Source organism: Polypterus senegalus, chromosome 3, assembly GCF_016835505.1.
Source record: "Polypterus senegalus isolate Bchr_013 chromosome 3, ASM1683550v1, whole genome shotgun sequence".
NCBI lineage: Eukaryota > Metazoa > Chordata > Cladistia > Polypteriformes > Polypteridae > Polypterus > Polypterus senegalus.
Window position 1 is genome coordinate 256,880,420 of NC_053156.1, and position 17,502 is coordinate 256,897,921.

The 17,502-nt window shown below is 34.8% G+C and overlaps 1 protein-coding gene across 1 annotated transcript in view; it reads left to right on the forward strand.

Moving 5' to 3' along the window:
• Window positions 1-17,502, forward strand: part of ift172 (intraflagellar transport 172) — a 119,497-nt gene that overhangs the window by 39,828 nt on the left and 62,167 nt on the right. Inside the window, exons 18-27 of the mRNA XM_039748938.1 lie at window positions 2,094-2,201; window positions 2,982-3,066; window positions 3,745-3,837; window positions 6,534-6,611; window positions 7,654-7,902; window positions 11,017-11,095; window positions 11,648-11,768; window positions 12,302-12,446; window positions 14,602-14,691; window positions 16,549-16,646. Coding sequence (XP_039604872.1) covers window positions 2,094-2,201; window positions 2,982-3,066; window positions 3,745-3,837; window positions 6,534-6,611; window positions 7,654-7,902; window positions 11,017-11,095; window positions 11,648-11,768; window positions 12,302-12,446; window positions 14,602-14,691; window positions 16,549-16,646 — 1,146 coding nt within the window. The remainder of the gene's footprint in view (window positions 1-2,093; window positions 2,202-2,981; window positions 3,067-3,744; window positions 3,838-6,533; window positions 6,612-7,653; window positions 7,903-11,016; window positions 11,096-11,647; window positions 11,769-12,301; window positions 12,447-14,601; window positions 14,692-16,548; window positions 16,647-17,502) is intronic.

Below are 17,502 nucleotides of genomic sequence, written 5' to 3' on the forward strand. Positions count from 1 at the left end.
GGAGTAGAGAATTTCAGAGGGAGAGAGAGAGAGAGCTCGCAAAGAAAAGCAAACAATCAAAAAATCAATACTTGTGCTTTTAAGTTTGCCGCGGCATTTTATAGGAGCGTTAATATCCTCTAAGCAAACAGCCTCTGTGCAAACAGCCCCTCTGCTCACATCTCCTCCGTCAGGCGCAGAGAACGTCAGAGAGAGAGAGCGAGATTAAAGCAACAATCAAAAAATCAATTTTTGTGCTTTTAAATATGCCGAGCACCGCAATAAAGCAGCATTTTTTTAGAGGAGCGTCAGTATCTTTTAAGCAATCAGCACCTCTGCTCACACCCCCTCCGTCAGGCGCAGAGAATGTCAGAGAGGGTGAGAGAGAGGCAGAGACAAGCAAACAATCAAGCGCCGCGCGGGATGCATATCTTATAGCATTGAGGAGTTTTAGTTAATATGTAATACATGCTCTGATTGGGTAGCTTCTAAGCCATCCACCAATAGCGTCCCTTGTATGAAATCAACAGGGCAAACAAACTGAGGAAGCGTGTAGCATAAATTAAAAGACCCACTGTCTGCAGAAATCCGCGAACCAGCGAAAAATCTGTGATATATATTTAGATGTGCTTACATTTAAAATCCGCGATTGAGTGAAACCGCGAAAGCGCGATATAGCGAGGGATTACTGTAATACATTAGGCAATTCAGAATGGCTTGCATGCTCTGCCAAAAGTCAGCATATGCAACATGAAGGAGCTGGTACCATGTACCTATTTGTGGGAGACTATAGCCAATTGTAATTAGGATTTTTTCTAGTGGAAGGCAGTCCCAGACAGGTCTGCCCTGAACAATCATACTATAGATGACTGGATCTGCCTGGCATATCATCATTCAGTCAAATCTACCCTAACAAGCTGTATAGGTGAATTGCTAAGGTAGTTTGTGTCACTCCACACTATCCATTGGTAAATCAGTTTTCATCATTCCTGAGGATCTTGGCTGTGTTTTAGAACTCTTCTACTGAATTGACCTGATGCCAGTCCACAGCACTTCAGTTTGCTCAATCCCAGGACAACTCCAGGCATAACTGGGACAGCCAGTGAAGGAAGTGGTTGTCAAAACTGTGAATGGAGTGCCACCTTTTTTAGTTGTTGATGTACACTCTAAGGCATTCTCTATTAATTAATGGAGAGCAGAAAATCTCTGCAGATTGTGTGAATTATTAGCATAGGCTATTGTACCTTTGGGAATATTCCTCTCAGACATGAGAGCCTTCCTGAAAACATTGTTAGCAGAACTGTCATATAAATTAGAAGAAAAAGTGCTGTGATGTGTTGGACAAGCAATACATTTACGCTTAAATGTACTGTATATTTTGGTCTCTTTCACACCCACATCATTGTTCACATATTGCACAAAATGCATTGTTCAAATATTAATACAGTAATTTGTTTTAGAGGCAATACAAGTTTCTTGAAATCATTCAAAGCTATCCATCTTCACCCTGATTATGGGAAGCAAAATGCATTGCACCCTAGGCATTTCATGAACATTAACAGATGTGTTAACCTAAAAATGTTTATATTTTGCCATGTTGAACTTCCAAACTGTTTTTCAAGCAAACTCAGGTCTGGTTTTTGATCTCTCTTTGTCACTGTAAATATATTCAATATACATATGCTATGGTTTTCCCCTCCACAAATGGAGAATCTGTGTAAAAGTTGGCAGAAATAGATTGAACAATGTTGATTTGCCTACTGGACAAACACACTTTCAACTTTGTGTATTAGAGTAAATGTTATTACAGTGTTACATAGTATGTGCTTCACAAGAATATCAATAATTGAAGTAAAGAATTAATGTATTTTTGTCTGAGGATTTGTTAAAGTAAGTTGTAAAGCACCTTTAGATTCTGCTTGTCTGTGATGCATGATACTGCTGTGATAAACCACTAAATGTACATGCACAAATTTTGTATCTAACATTTGATTTGGTCATTCTGCAATGTACATTGGGTTTACAACTACTTCTTAAATGAATTCCAATTTTTGTATTATTTGAATATTCTATTAATATCTACAAATTATCCTATTTTTTTTTTTTTATAAAAGGGCCACTGCATTTCTTGAGACACTTGAGATGTCCGCTGAAACTGAAGCCATGTGGAAAACTCTGAGCAAACTATCATTGGAGGCAAAACAGTTGCACATTGCTGAAAGGTCAGTTAGAGGCACTACTTGCACATTTTAAATAATTAAAAATAAAAATAAAATTAAGATACATTTTAGTAAGTAAATTATTATATAGCAAACGGAGTTCCAAGCTGCAAAGCACACTGTAAAAAAGGCATTATACAGTATATGACACTGAACAAGCACCTTTGTCATCACCTGTAACTGGTTCATTACCTTTTTGGTTAGATTATTTGGTCATTCAATTGCTAGGCTCCTGGCTTTATATTTGGAGATCATTTTGACCATAGTGGAGAACACATTCTTTCTTTTCAGAAAATCTCCAACATCATTCAGAATTTCACTCAGATTCTTTGGATCTTAAATTTATTGTTCAAAGTGTTCTGAGTAAATAGCAATGTTCTGTTCAGTTCTTCGGTAATAAGATATTAGCTGACCATGTATGTCATCAAATGACAACTTATTTTTATGGATATAAATACTGAATATTGTTCCCACATTAGATAGTTGATCATTTACATGCTTCAAAAATTCAGGAAGCATTAATCCTTATTTGAGCACTGTATTAATTTAAAGGTGGATGTAATTTTTACTGAAAGTCAGAGTTGTATTATAAAAATACACGTATTTACTATTTATTTTTTATTTTAAAAGTAAATAATAAATGCATCCTGAAATTAATAAATCATAATTTAAAATGTGTTAAAATATACCACCATGTTTTTCTTAAAAAAGCAGTTAAAAATGCCAATTAAGCACTTAAAATGTGAAAATATATCACATTTTGAAATTGTTATGTTTCTAAAGGTGCTTTGCTGCTTTGGGAGATGTGTCTAAAGTGAAATTTCTGAATGAAACCAACAAAATTGCAGACAGAGCAGCAAAGGAGTTTGTATGTATCATTTATTTTCTTATGTTATAACTGGTAGCAATTTTGATCTTTTACGTGCACGTTATATACTGTACATATATGGCACAGTTCCCTGTTTTCAATCCATCTGGCCCTTCCATTCTAGGACTGCAGTAGCACAAACATTTCATAATCTCAGAATAAGGTTAAATATTTTATTTTCTGATATGCATGCTGTACTCACCAGGAGTGGACATTAATTTCCAAAAATGTCTAACTAAGTCTCAAAGTCTAGTCAGATACACATATATAATTTAAGTGATCATTACTGAGCTGTTAGTGCTTTATATAGCCTTCTGTTTTCCAGTTCATAATTATTTAATTTAAAGTATGTGTGACAGTTTGTGATAAATATGATTATTTCATTTCTATTTTTTCACATTATTACTATTATAAATACAGCCACATAAAAATATATTCTTGTGTATGCGTGCAGAGGCATACATTTGTTTAGTTATAGTTATAGTACTCTTGCATTGCATACTATTGTTTGTTATATAGTGTTAACCATATTATATCTATAAATGTGTGCACTTTAGAATGTTCAATGGGAAGTGTGTTCAACCTCAGTTAATTGAAGCACTATTTTGTTGTGTTGTAGTCAGTTAAGAGTTTAAGTTATCCTTTAATGCTGTAGTAACTTTTCTGTTTTTCTGTTAGGGGGTTGATGGTTCGGAATTCTATCAGGTGAAAGCTCGTCTTGCAATGTTAGAGAAGAATTTTAAGATGGCAGAAATGTATTACTTGGAGCAGGTAAATATGTTTTAATTTACTAGGGGGCCGTGCCCCCTGCTCCCTTCGCTCGCCAATTCCTGGGCAGGCGCTATGCGCTAGCCACTTCACGGATCTGCCGCTCATGTATGGGGAAGTGGATGTACAATTTAAACAGATTGTTATTTTCATGGGGATTGTTACATATGCACAATAGAACTAACTAATGTACATATCTTCAAGTAATTAACCATAGTAAAAACTATTAAAACGTAATAAATTATGTTTTATGTTGCATTAGAGGTATTCGTTGCATTATACGTTTTCATTCTGTTTTGCTTTGAAATTAACATGCAAATACTTTTTAAACTTTCACTTTTACTGTAAAACTTCAGTAAAAACAATTTTTTAAATTTAACTTTTCATTATTATATCACATTACGGTAAATATTGATTCTGTGTTTGGACTTACATTGTGACAGTGCAATGTATAACTGCCCGTGAGTGAATATCATTTCTTTCTCTTTAATAAATAAACCAACTTTTTCGCATGTTTGTCCCCGTGATTTGTTAATTATCATAGCAAAAGCTATTCTAACGGGGAAACTGTAAATATTTTAATACAAATGGCATATCACGATCTCCTTTGGTGTGTAATGTTATCCACGGAAGATGTACTACATTACCTTTCTTGTCGCCTGTTAAAATGTTACATGTCAGAATTGTTCAACTTATTTTGAATACAACTAATCTTGTCCTATTGCATAGCCCATCACTCAGACATAAATTACGCAATAACATTATGATACATCCTCTCAACAGTAATTAGGCTGGTGGAGGACTGGATGGTGTTAACGTTTGTAGGTATTCTACGGGATATTATAAGTTGATGTTTTCCGCACCATCAGCATCAACTGTTTCAGCATTGTCTCTTGATACGCATTTAACCAATTAGCCTTGTAACCGATCGACAATTTTCGCGTTAATACGTTTGACTTTATCGTTTCTCGGTGCTAGGATTGCCCGTGTACTTATTTCTTCTGTTGATAAGAAGTAAGATTTGCACATAAGTCTACTTTTATTGGAAACTTAAAGTGAGGAAAACGTTCAAATTTATAAGAGCTATGAGCGCAGGAACTGTGTCTGACAAAAGCATTCACACAAACGAGAGGTGAGAGGAACGTGGGCGTGGTTGAAAATGGTTGAGAGGAGGGCGGGATTTGAAAAAATCTTTTGTCAATAGTCTCGTCTTGAAAAAATCTATTGTCAGTTTTATAATAGAGATAATTTTTAACAAAATACAATTATAGGTTTTATCTGGTGAAGTGTTTCCTTTAAGCCTTTGAAGAAGGAAGGAAAGGAAATTTTTTTTGAAGTATTAAAGAATTTGATCTTTTGGTTCTAACATACGTGATTTTAAAGTGATTTTCTTTAATTGCTAATTTAATCAAATAAAATTAGGACTTACCTATTCAATCCACATTGAACTCTAAAACACACATTTAAACTTGCTTATTATTGCTTTCAAGAAGTTAAATCTGTATGTTTTATATCTTGTGATTCTTAAATCAACAACAACCAAATAAGCATTATTTATTTTGGATAATGTCTGTCAATACTGAAAATAATGTTTAGCAATTCACAGCTATTGTTCATTTTTGAAAGATTGATGAAGTTACTTGCCTAGATTCACAAAGTGAGTCAGTAGCCATTATTGAAGCAGCAACCTTGCATCTTAAAATCAAATGCATTAATCTCTTAAGTCGTGCCTATGTATTTTTAGTCCAACATGTATAGACTTTATATCTAAGCTGAAAACATACTTCTCTAGTCTTTCATAGAATAATTAAATATGCTGGTTAGGATGTTCATTTTACACATGCATGACAAAACAGGTTTTTAACTATGATAATGGAGATAACAAAAAAGTAATTAACTGTTGTGAAATGTTTAAAGGACTGTTTTAGTCGAGATGGCATAGTATAAGCTAGGAAATAATAATTTGGCCTAAGTATTTCCAGTGGATGAATGATATTTAATTAATCACTTAATTCATTTTACTGCAGTTCCAATCATTACTGATATATCAATCTCTGTTTTAACATTAGCAATCTTGTCAGAAAGGTAAATATTGATGTGTGGTGTTCTTTGTTAAATATGTTAGTTTGTATATGCTGTAGTCTGTATTAAGTAAGATTTTTTTTTTTTTTTGTAAAAGTTCCAGGTTGTGTACATATTGATGGACAGTTCACAAATTCAGTCTTGAATTATTTGAGAGTAACAGAGCAGCCTTTGACAGAGCATGGGTACATCTTGTGCTCCACTAAAGCACTCATCTACATTTGCATTGGTTCAATTTTGAATCAACAGTCATCCTAACTCCTGTCTTTGGGGTTTTGGCTAGAGGGATGGGAACCAGAGTAACCAAAGGAAAATCCAGACAGACACAAGGGAAATGTGGAGACTCCACATAGAAAATGACTAGGTGTGGAATTTGAACCCAGAATGCTGAGTCCTTCAGAAATAAGTCCTAAAAACTGCTCCATTGTGCTACCTGACTTATTGAGATTAAAAAGCTTCATTTATGAAAGTTTATTTCCTGAAAACAATGTTGCCCTCTTACTTATAATAATTTTATGCAATTTTCTTATTTTGTAGACATTAAACTTTATGTCATGAACAGTTTAAAAAATCTTGGCTTAATGGTTTTATTCTTATCTCAATTTATTTTAAATTAGAATGCCATTGATGAAGTTATAGAGATGTATCAAGAGCTTCACATGTGGGATGACTGTATAGCTGTTGCGGAAGCAAAGGTAGGATTTTTTTTCTTTTTATTTATTCTTTTTTTAGTACACTAATATCCTAAAGATATTTAGCAGAAATGCAAGTCTACAATGTATTTGTAAAACTTAGTCAACAGCATTACCACTAAGCAAAAATATTTCCTTACAACTATTGTCATTTTTGAATGTTTTCTTTTTTTGTTTCTGATTTTTCATAAAGATGATTGTGGACGAGCATAATGATATATTATCAAAGCTTCATTTAGAATATATACATGTACCTCAACATATCAATATTTCATTAGAAGCACTTAATTATAGGCAGCCAGGACATGCATCTGCGCAATGAATATACAAACATGCCATGAGAGAGCCTGTATGGCCATGTCATGTTGTCATTAAGAAAACGAGAATTGCTGTTTTGTTAGTCAGACTTTCTTATGCATAGTAAATGTCACACTGCACTGGACTGATTATTTATTAAAAATTATGCCACTGCCAAAGTTGATTTCTGCCTAAAGCAGCAAAATATCCACACACACAATCTACTCAATGCTTTTTGGCATTTGGCTCTAATGAATGAAATATGTATCTGACCCAGAAATTAATATTAGTTTTTTAGTAGTGTAAATTGTAGGATGTCAATGTATTGTCATAAGAAGTAATGTATATTTTCTCCTGTAAAAAACAGACCATCTAGGTATTAAATAAAGTGTTATATAGGGATTGCTAGGGTTTTAGAACTTTACAAGGTATCATTTTAAAATTGTTTGTCAGTTTACGTCAGTTTTTTCATGTCTTTAAATCCTGGTAAAAAATAAAGAAAAAATAAATTTTTTTAAAAAAAAAGTAAACAACCTGATACAGGAAAAATTATTATTATGACTGAGAAGCTTTAAATTTACCTGTTTATTTTCCTGTTAATTTACCTTTGAATTTTTATACTTTCTGGATGGGAGCTGTAGCACATTCATTTTTTTTTTTTTTTGTTTAGTTTCAGTTTTAATATTTTTAAAATATTTAATCGTATTTTGAAAAATGTGACATATTCTACTCTTTTAATCCTGCTTAGGGTCATCCTGAACTAGATAACCTTAAGAGGAGTTATTATCAGTGGCTAATGGAAACAAACCAAGATGAGAAAGCTGGTGAATTAAAGGAAAATGAACATGACTACAGCGGTGCTATTGATTTATATCTAAAGGCAGGCTTGCCAGCCAAGGCAGCCCGTTTAGCTCTAAGCAGGGATGAATTAATAGCCAACAACAATATTGTAAGCAGAATTACATCTTCATTAATCAAAGGCGATTTTCATGAAAGGGTAAGTATTATTGGGTAATTTTGATGTATACTTTCATACCTAGCCAAATGTAAAACAACTAAGCTAGCCAATAATTTTTGTATTTAGTAAGTTTAGTAAGTATTTTTTTGTATTTTGTATTTAGTAAGTTTTCAGTTTGCATTCTCCCCTATAGAAAAAAATGTTGTGTTGTCACTTTTTTGCATTTTTGTTTTTAAATTGACTGATTATCTATTTTATGTTGATGGGTTGTTTTCTATTATCTTTATAACGAATATGCAAACAAAATGTAGTATGTTACTGAAACAATATATAAAGTTTAATATAATTATATTATCAGTCAGTCAGTCAGTCATTGTCCAACCCTCTATATCCTAACACAGGGTCACGGGGGTCTGCTGGAGCCAATCCCAGCCAACACAGGTCGCAAGGCAGGAACAAACCCCAGGCAGGGCATCAGCCACCGCAGATTATATTATCAGATGATTTCAGATAACTGACATTTTGCCCAAAGGCCTAGTATAATACTTTCATTCATGCATTTAATTTGTTATTAATTGAGTCATTAAGCATTGTTTTAGCATAAATATAAAAATGATGGTTCATGTTATCTTGATATGAAAGCAATAGAGATAGTAAACATATTGTTGTTGGTGTGAATAACTTGAAATGTTATGTTCTATTGTGCATTGGTTGAATTGTGGCCTGATCTGTGTGAAATTTGGATGTTCTCTTTATGGTTTAGCATTCTCCAGTTTTTCTCCATATCATTAACATGCATGGAGAATTAAGCCGTGCACAAGTGATCACCATCCAGAACAGGATTATCACCCTGAATTACATAAGGCTGGATGGATGTTATCTTCTGTAATTTATTCACTTTTCAATATTTAAGTTGGTTGAGCATGTTCACGCTTGCTTTTTGACAGTTGTTTAATGGGACGATAAATTAAACAATATTTTGGCAGTGGTTTTTAAAATCATAAACCACCTTAATGAGTAAGATATAGAATTCTAAGATATTTTTTTAAAAGATGTTTTTAATGTCTTATACATGATGTGAAGTCATGTGAAAACATAAGAACACCCCATGGGAAATTGTTGACTTTGTTGAACAGGCAGACCTTGGGATCTTCATACAAGTATTGCTTACAGATAACAGTGATATAATTGAACAAATGACACAAAGTTGACACAGTGTATTCATTCTCATAATATAAATTAACATAAAATACAGATTGTTTAAGTGGAAAACATAATTACACCCATACATTTAATGCCTTTTCAAATTCATAAAATTAGAATTAGGTTACCAGATTAGGTACCAATGATTAGAGCCTCCTTTGGGAGTATGCATGTGAAAGCTGTCTTATTTAAAATGCAGATATCTAGGGTCTGGGGTCTGTTCTCTTTGTTATTGTCGTGTGTGTTGTCATCATGACAAGATCAAAAGTGCTATCTACGGAACTTAGAAAGAAGGCTGTGGATGTCTATGAATCTGGTAAGAGATTTAAAAAGATGGCCAAATTATTTGAAATCAATCATTTCACTGTAAGTAGCATAGATTTTAAACAACTACTAATTTGTCTAGGACTGACAGGCCCAGCAAATTCAGCCCTAAGAACCTCAAATTTTGACTGTAGGATCTGCAGGTAACTCTTGCAAAAGTTGATGTCAGAGCACATTTGACCTGTATGAGAGATGTGCTAGAGAAAAGTCTTTGCTGTCCAAAAACAAGAACAAGACTATACAGGTAGTTTTATATTGTTGAAGACCAAGCCTTTAACAGTGTGCTTTAGTCAGATGAATCAAAGATACAGTTGTTTGGCCACAGTAACAGTAGACATGTTTGACGCAAACCAAACAGAGGATTTCAGGAGAAGAACTACATGCCAACTATGCAGCATAGTGGTGGAAATTTTATTGTTGAGGGTTCCTTTGCTGTTTCAGGGCCTGAGCTGCTTGCAGTCATCAAGTAATCTATGAATTCTGCATCATATCAAAGTGTGCTAAAAGTTGAACTAGAAATGGAAATTTCAACAAAATAATGTTCTAAAGCACACTAGCAAATCCATCAACGAATGACTCAAAATGAAGAAACGGAGGGTTATGGACTGGCCTTGACAAAGTCCCAATTTGCATTGTATTGAAATATCATAGGGTGATATGAAACAGGCAGTACATGAGAAAGCCCAGACTGTACTTAGCATATACTATCAAATTTGCATTAACAGAATGGTCTTTGCAGCTCTGATTAAATAACAGCTGATAAAGTCATGTTTTTGGTGGTTTCTAAGTGACCTCATAATGTAGCAGAGGAGTCATCAATCTATAGAGTAAACTGGTCACCCCAGTTTATTTGATATTTGGTACAAATATTTAATTCCTGAGGGGAAATTGTGTTTTTGTTTATGCACTATTTATCAAGTTTTTTAATAATAAAGACAACAATGAATTTACAACACAGAGCTAATTCTTTCCTTCTCTCCATCCGGCTACACCTCCCTAACACAACCATGCGCCCCCCCCCTTTCTGGTTGCTTGTCTTTCCTTTTTAAATAAACTATAACATGTTATTGATGGTGTAGTGTGAACTCCAACCTACAAACAATAGAAATATCTTACAGTTGTCACTGTCAGTTTAACCAAAGTAATAATGCATGCTTTTTTAGGGAAGAAAACCACTTCAAAATATTTTTAAAAGCAAAATCTTCTAAGGGTGGCATGGTGGTACAGTGGTGCCTCATAGTTAGTAGACTTGGGTATGTGTCCTGGGTCTTCCCTGCATGGAGTTTGCATATTCACCCTGTGTCTGTGTCGGTTTCATCCAGATGTACACAGTCCAAAGACATACAGGTTAGGTGCCTTAGCAATACTAAATTGCCCATAGTATGTTAGTGTGTGTGTGCGCGTGCATGTGTGTGTGTGTGCGCATGTGTTTGTGTGTTCACTATGCGATGAACTGGCACCCATTCCAGGGGATTGTTCATGCCTTGCATCCCTTGCTACCTGGGATAGGCTCCCAACACCCTTCATTGATGCTGTTCAGGAATAAGCGGATTGGAAAATGACTGATGATGACAAAATCTTCCAATTTTAAACTGTATAACTGACCTTTAATTTATATTATTAAAGGCAGGAGACCTGTTTGAAAAAACTGGAAATCATCAAAGGGCCCTGGAATGTTATCGAAAGGGATTTGCCTTTAGAAAAGGTAAGTAATAGTCTTTAGGTTACTTAAAAAATTGTTAGCTTCTCTTCAGGTGATGTGAAATATTGACACTGAAGTATTTTCATGCTTACTTTTGGTCATTACTCTACCTATCATCCTTTACATTATAAAATGAATACCAAATTTTTTGATATTTCTAAACATCAAAGTTCTTCCAAGAAAAACGTGCTTCAAATAAAAAGCACACATTTATTGTGCAGTAAAAGATGCAGTCTTCAAATGTTTGTTTTATATCATATCCTGTAATCCATAGAGTATTTGAGCTAAGAACTTTAGCAAAATTTAACAATATAATATGCATGCTTTGAAGTTGACTTATCGTATTATCCAGAAGACTCCAGAAATAAGTTCAGGACCCTTTGAATCTGTGTTGCAAAAAACATTCAGATATTTGTCAGTGCATTTTTAGATGTCCCATGAATGTCCAAAGTGTTCTTCATTTTATGAATTTATTTTTAAATATATTATATGTTGTTTTCATTTCAAATATAATAACAAAAGTAAAATGTTACTGTATTTTCATTTTTTGCCAAGCGGTGGAGCTTGCACGTTTTGCTTTCCCTGCGGATGTTGTCAAGTTAGAAGAGGCCTGGGGAGATTACTTGGTGCAGCAGAAGCAGATGGATGCTGCAATCAATCATTACATTGAAGCTGGGTGAGTCTTGTAAAGCTGCAAAAATCTCTCCCAAAAATAGTTTCTAAAATGCTGCAAATGTGTAGAGATTTTTTTTCTGTTTTTAAATCAATAATGTATTTGTAGTAAATAGGCTGTGAATGTTTCATCATTAGTGCCCTAGGTTAATGGAATTAATTTCAGTTAGTTTTTGTAAAGTGCACAATCCATTGAACATTAGGAAGAATAAGCATTTATACGGATGAGCCTTTTTATACATTAGAATTGTTGTCTTTTGGGTGCATGTATGACTTCTGAAGACTTCTCCACATTTATTTTACTGGATATAAAAATCATACCTAAAATGCTAGTTTATGTGTTAAAAGGTCTGTGTATTAAACTCTTCATTTGTTTTGTTCTCTTGAATGCATTCTTTCCACCTTTACCATATTTGCTTCTTAAAGTTATCTTCTCATTCAGGATGTTTTGGATCTTTTGTCTGAATTATTGAGCACTATTTTGGCATAAGTATATTACTAGAAACATTTTAGTTTGAAGGTTTATTTATTTAACAGCTGCTCCTCAAAAGCTATTGAGGCTGCTATTGGAGCACGGCAGTGGAAGAAAGCTGTCCATATTTTGGAACTCCAGGATGACAAAGCGGCAGTAAAGTATTACTACATAATAGCCCAGCACTATGCATCGGTACAAGAATTTGAGGTAAGTAAACAAGTCTAAACTGCTATAAGTAGTTTGCATTAAATGATACAGCATATTCCCACATTTGAATACTAAGTTAAGTGCAGGTGCAGCACAGCAAATTGACTAATACACTTTGTAGCAGGTTGCCTGACTGGCAAGGGGCACAAGGCTGGTACACGATGAGATATATCTGTAGAGCACACACTCTAATGAAGAACCCATGCTGCTAGCTGGAGAACCCTTTCAAGTACCAGCATCACTAAATAGCCACCATTCAAGGGTTTGCCACATTGTTTAAATGGTACCTTGGAAGTTATTACTGCATAGGTACTGAAGTATACAGTAAAAACTACAAGAAGATAAAAAAAAGCTCCCCCATCAATATTTGTTAGCAACAGGTTCTTACGTGCATGTTTTGGATCCCAGTTAAGTATTGTTGAGATCAAGCAGCATAGCACACATGAAGAATGTCTGACCCTTTATTTAGGAAGTGGTCCTCATGGTGCAGAGGTTGCCTGGGATCACTAGAGAAATTTCTGCAAGAAGTAATTCATAGTCCAGGAAGTGTTTATTTGGATTGCCACTAAAGTAATCCTTGGTAATATTTAAAGACTATTCCTTGCCAGTGGCTGTTGAACTTTGCAGTGAAAATATGGGTCATATTTGCTTTGTCTGTTTTATTTTATGATTTTATTTAATCGTCCCTTGTTACGCCTTTGAGAGTTTTAGCTTTTCTTGATTATGATCAAGGTAACACTCACCACAGATTTTGTAGAGTTAGAGTTAATGGCATGATGAAAAAATCTGCAAAATTTGGTTTCTTTCACAGGGCAAAATATCCATTAATTATTCTAATTTTACTTACTTATTCTTCATTTAATTGTAAAGCAGGTGTTTTATTAACTTGCAGAAATACAGGTAAATTGTATAGTTTTTATTCAAAAGATGAAACTATAGCGCAAACAACCATGTTTCTTGAATTGTGCAAAATAACTCTTTTTACTGTTGTTTATTTTGATCTCTTGTTTGCATTTTACACTCTAAATTTTTGTTTTTCTTACATCAAACAAATTATACTCATATTTTTTAATAAGTTATTTTGTCTTAGTTAATGTTGGCATTTACTACTATGTTTTATGAGAATTGAAATAAGTATTGATCATATGCAGAGTTTCTTTGCAGCCTTTGTCAATTTTCCTAAATTGTTCAGCTCTGTTAATTGAGCTGACCTGTGGGACATCCTGAGACTTTGTTTGATCCCCCAAATTTGCTGGATATCATGGCTGACCTATACACTGGTATTGTGAGTGCTGTGCAGAGTGGAGGCAGAACCCCTGCATTTTTCCCAGTTAATTCTGGGATTCGTCAGGGGTTTGTTCTTGCTCTTACTCTGTGGCTTGCATGGACTTGGTTTTGGGCAAGGTTGTGGGGTCCAGAAGCTGTGGGACATCTTTTGGTGAAGAGAGATTCACTTATCTCAACTTTGCTGACAATGCTGTGATCTTCACAGAGTTAATGGGGGCTCTGATTGGGGCTCTCAAGAGACTGAGTGAGTGGACTGAGTGTCTGGGCTTGTGAGTGTTTTGGATTAAAACCAAGATCCAGGCCTTTAAAGACCTCTTGGGCACAGCCATCAGCAATGTGTCTGTCTGTGGAGAGAATGTTGACCTCTTCAAAAGGTTTACTTACCTCAGCAGTGACATTTATGTCTCTGGTGACTTTTCCTATGAAGTTAGTAGACAAATTGAAAGACTATGGGGGTCACTGAAAAGGGGTGTGTTGTGCTCTCATTATCTTTGCAAAAAGACGAAGGTTCAAGTCTTTAGAGTTGGTTGAAATGGATGCTCTCCAGTGACCTGAGACGAAGACTGGACTCCTTCGGTATTGTGTCTTTTTGGAGAATCCTTGGATACCGCTGGTTTGACTTTGTGTCGAATGAGCGGTTGCGCATCCCGAACGCGGCACATTACCCGTACTGTGAGGAAGTGTCAATGTTTTGTATCTGTTTAAGTTATTGCAGAATTAAAGAAAAAGAAACATGCAGTGAGAACTTGGGTGTCTAGTAAACATTAATACACTGAATCAAATTTTTACAGTACCTGATTTTGCCAGATTTATACATACTGTCTTTTTCTCTGTTTCATTTTTCTAATTTTTATTTTATTTTTTTCAGGTGGCCGAAAGATTCTATGTCAAATCAGATCGTATATCTGAAGCAATAGAGATGTATACTCAAGCAGGACAGTGGGAACATGCTCATAAGGTATGTCAGATTTGAAACAGCATCCACTGAAATGCTAAATTTTATTTCATAATGAACGGATGTATAGTGCTATGTTCTGCTTCAGTTACTTCCAGATGCTAAATGGTAAGAAATGTGTTACTATTTTTTATGCTTCAAAAATCAGCAATGGAGTTTTTATTATTGCAGAGTTTTCTCTAATTTATTACTGCTTCTAAGTTTTGGACTATACATTTCATGTATTAAATGTAAAACATTATTAAGCCTGACCCACATCTCCTTGGTTATCAATCAAAAAAAAGCTTAACCCAATTTATCTCATTTGGACACTGCCATCAAATTTTGCCCAGCTAAATTTAAATTTTAACTGTTTTAGTTTTTGAAAATGCACCCTGCCAAATGTGAAATGCATTATTATATTATAGTTAACAGATACTAATGGTTTAATCATACCTATCTCCTGAATCCAATCTTGATTGTTATGGAGCACTAAATCTAGAGAGGCTTCCTGTCTTGTTAGTCATTTATTGATTACCTCCAGAAACTCCTGTTCTTGTGAGTAGGAGTAATTAAATCAAAACATAACGTTTGTGCCTGAGCAGCACTGTTTGGCTCTAGGAGTCATTTGTTAAGAAACAGAAAGAATATATTACGTTCTTTTCCTTTTTCCCTGTTTTAATCTGCCTGCTTTTTTTTTTTTTTTTTTTTGCTCTTAATGCATCCCCACAAAATGACAGGAGCTTGTTTTAAACATCCTAGCAATTAAACCATTTTATAGCAAACACTTAATAACATTAAAAAAGTATAGTGTGGATGCCAGAAAACCTTTTCCAGCTGAGCTTCACATCCTTGTTTATGTTTAACCCTTGCACTCACATACTCGATAAAGATTCACTTTTGTTAAAAAAAATTATTTTTATTTTTTTTTATTTAATTCAGAACAGTTTCCCTTCACAACCTCAGAACACTATATTTTGTAAATTCAAGATACGTTGAAAAAGTAATGGTTAACAAAATGGTTTATGGTTAGTAAAATAACAGTAGCCCAGTGTTTAAAACTGGAATGTAACACCACATGATTCATCTTTCTTTTTTCTGTACATGACATTTAATTGAGTAAAAGTTCATAACACTTCCAGATGTAATTTCAGGGTTTGTTTTAAAAGCCTATAGCAGCCAGTTGACTGATGTCTTCAATGACACCTTTAATCATTTGCTGAAAAAATCTATGGTCTCTACCTGCTTCACAAAGACATCTGAATGACTACAGACCGGTGGCTCTCACTGTTATAGTAAGGAAGTGCTTTAAGAGACTGCTGTTGGGACACATTAAGCAAAATATTACAGATAAAGAGGACCACATCCAGTTTGCATAACCTCACAGTTGGCCCACAGAGGATGCCATATGTCTTTAGCAATCCATATCAATCCTGGCATATCTGTATGATAGAACTCTGCCATGGCAGTTTTTGTGTATAGATTACAGCTCAGCATCTAACACTGTGTTGTTAAAGCTCATTACCAAACCCCTGAGTTTAGACTTAGTGCCTCCCACTGCAAATGAAATTATTAGGTACTGGCCCAGAGGCCTCAACATGTGCTGATCTGTAGCATCACATCATCCACACCATATAAAGATTTTCTAATGATACCAATGCCATAGACCTGATATTTATTTATTTATTTACTGTTTGGTTGACACCTTTATCCAAGGTGATTTCCAAATTTAAGATACAATTGGTTCTGTTTCTTTTGTTTTTCCAATTGGAGCACATGCAGTTGAAGTGACTTACTTGTGGCCATGGAGTGTCAATAGTGGGATCTTAACCCACAACCTGAGGGCTACTTTATTTACTTGTTTATTTATATCAATTTCAGCTGGCAACAAAGTGTATGAATCAAGAAGATGTTACAAAACTCTACAGGAAAAGGGCAGAAGAGCTTGAAAAGCAAGGGAAGTTCAAGGAAGCAGAGAGGTAATGTGTAACTGCTGTTTGTAGTGCTCATAAGCAGAGCCCCTTTTAAATAGGTGATGCATTTATCAAGATGTTTAGGTACATTTAGATGTGTTTAGGCACTACATGTCATTTTTTTCTTTGCATATAATGGTCACCACAGGCAGTGAAAAAATATGTTTTAAAGACTTCCTGCAAAACGCTTTCCCTTTTATAATGGATACTTCGCTGTCTGTTTTATTATAGGAAGATAACTGGAACTGGAATGCATTTAATATATTTGAAATATGTATTTTTAAGATATCTCCAATAGATTTTTATACAGTAATCCCTCCTCGATCGCGGGAGTTGCGTTCCAGAACCCCCCACGATAGGTGAAAATCCGCGAAGTAGAAGCCATACATTTGTATGGTTATTTTTATATATTTTAAGCCCTTATAAACTCTCCCACATTGTTAACATTATTAGAGCCCTCTAGACATGAAATAACACCCTTTAGTCAAAAGTTTAAACTGTGCTCCATGACAAGACAGAGATGACAGTTCTTTCTCACAATTAAAAGAATGCAAACATATCTTCTCTTCAAACGAGTGTCGTCAGGAGCCGAGAATGTCAGAGAGATAGAGAGAGCGTGACAGAAAAACAAACAATCAAAAAATCAATACATGCTGTTGGGCTTTTAAGTATGAGCACCGCGATAAAGCAGCCGCAAAGAAGGGAGCAATGTGAAGGTAAGTCTTTCAGCATTTTTTAGAGTAGCCTCCGTATCTTCTAAACAAACAGCCTCTGTGCAAACAGCCCCTCTGCTCACACCCCCTCCGTCAGGAGCAGAGAACGTCAGAGAGAGAGAGCCCTCGAGATTAAAGTAAACAATCAA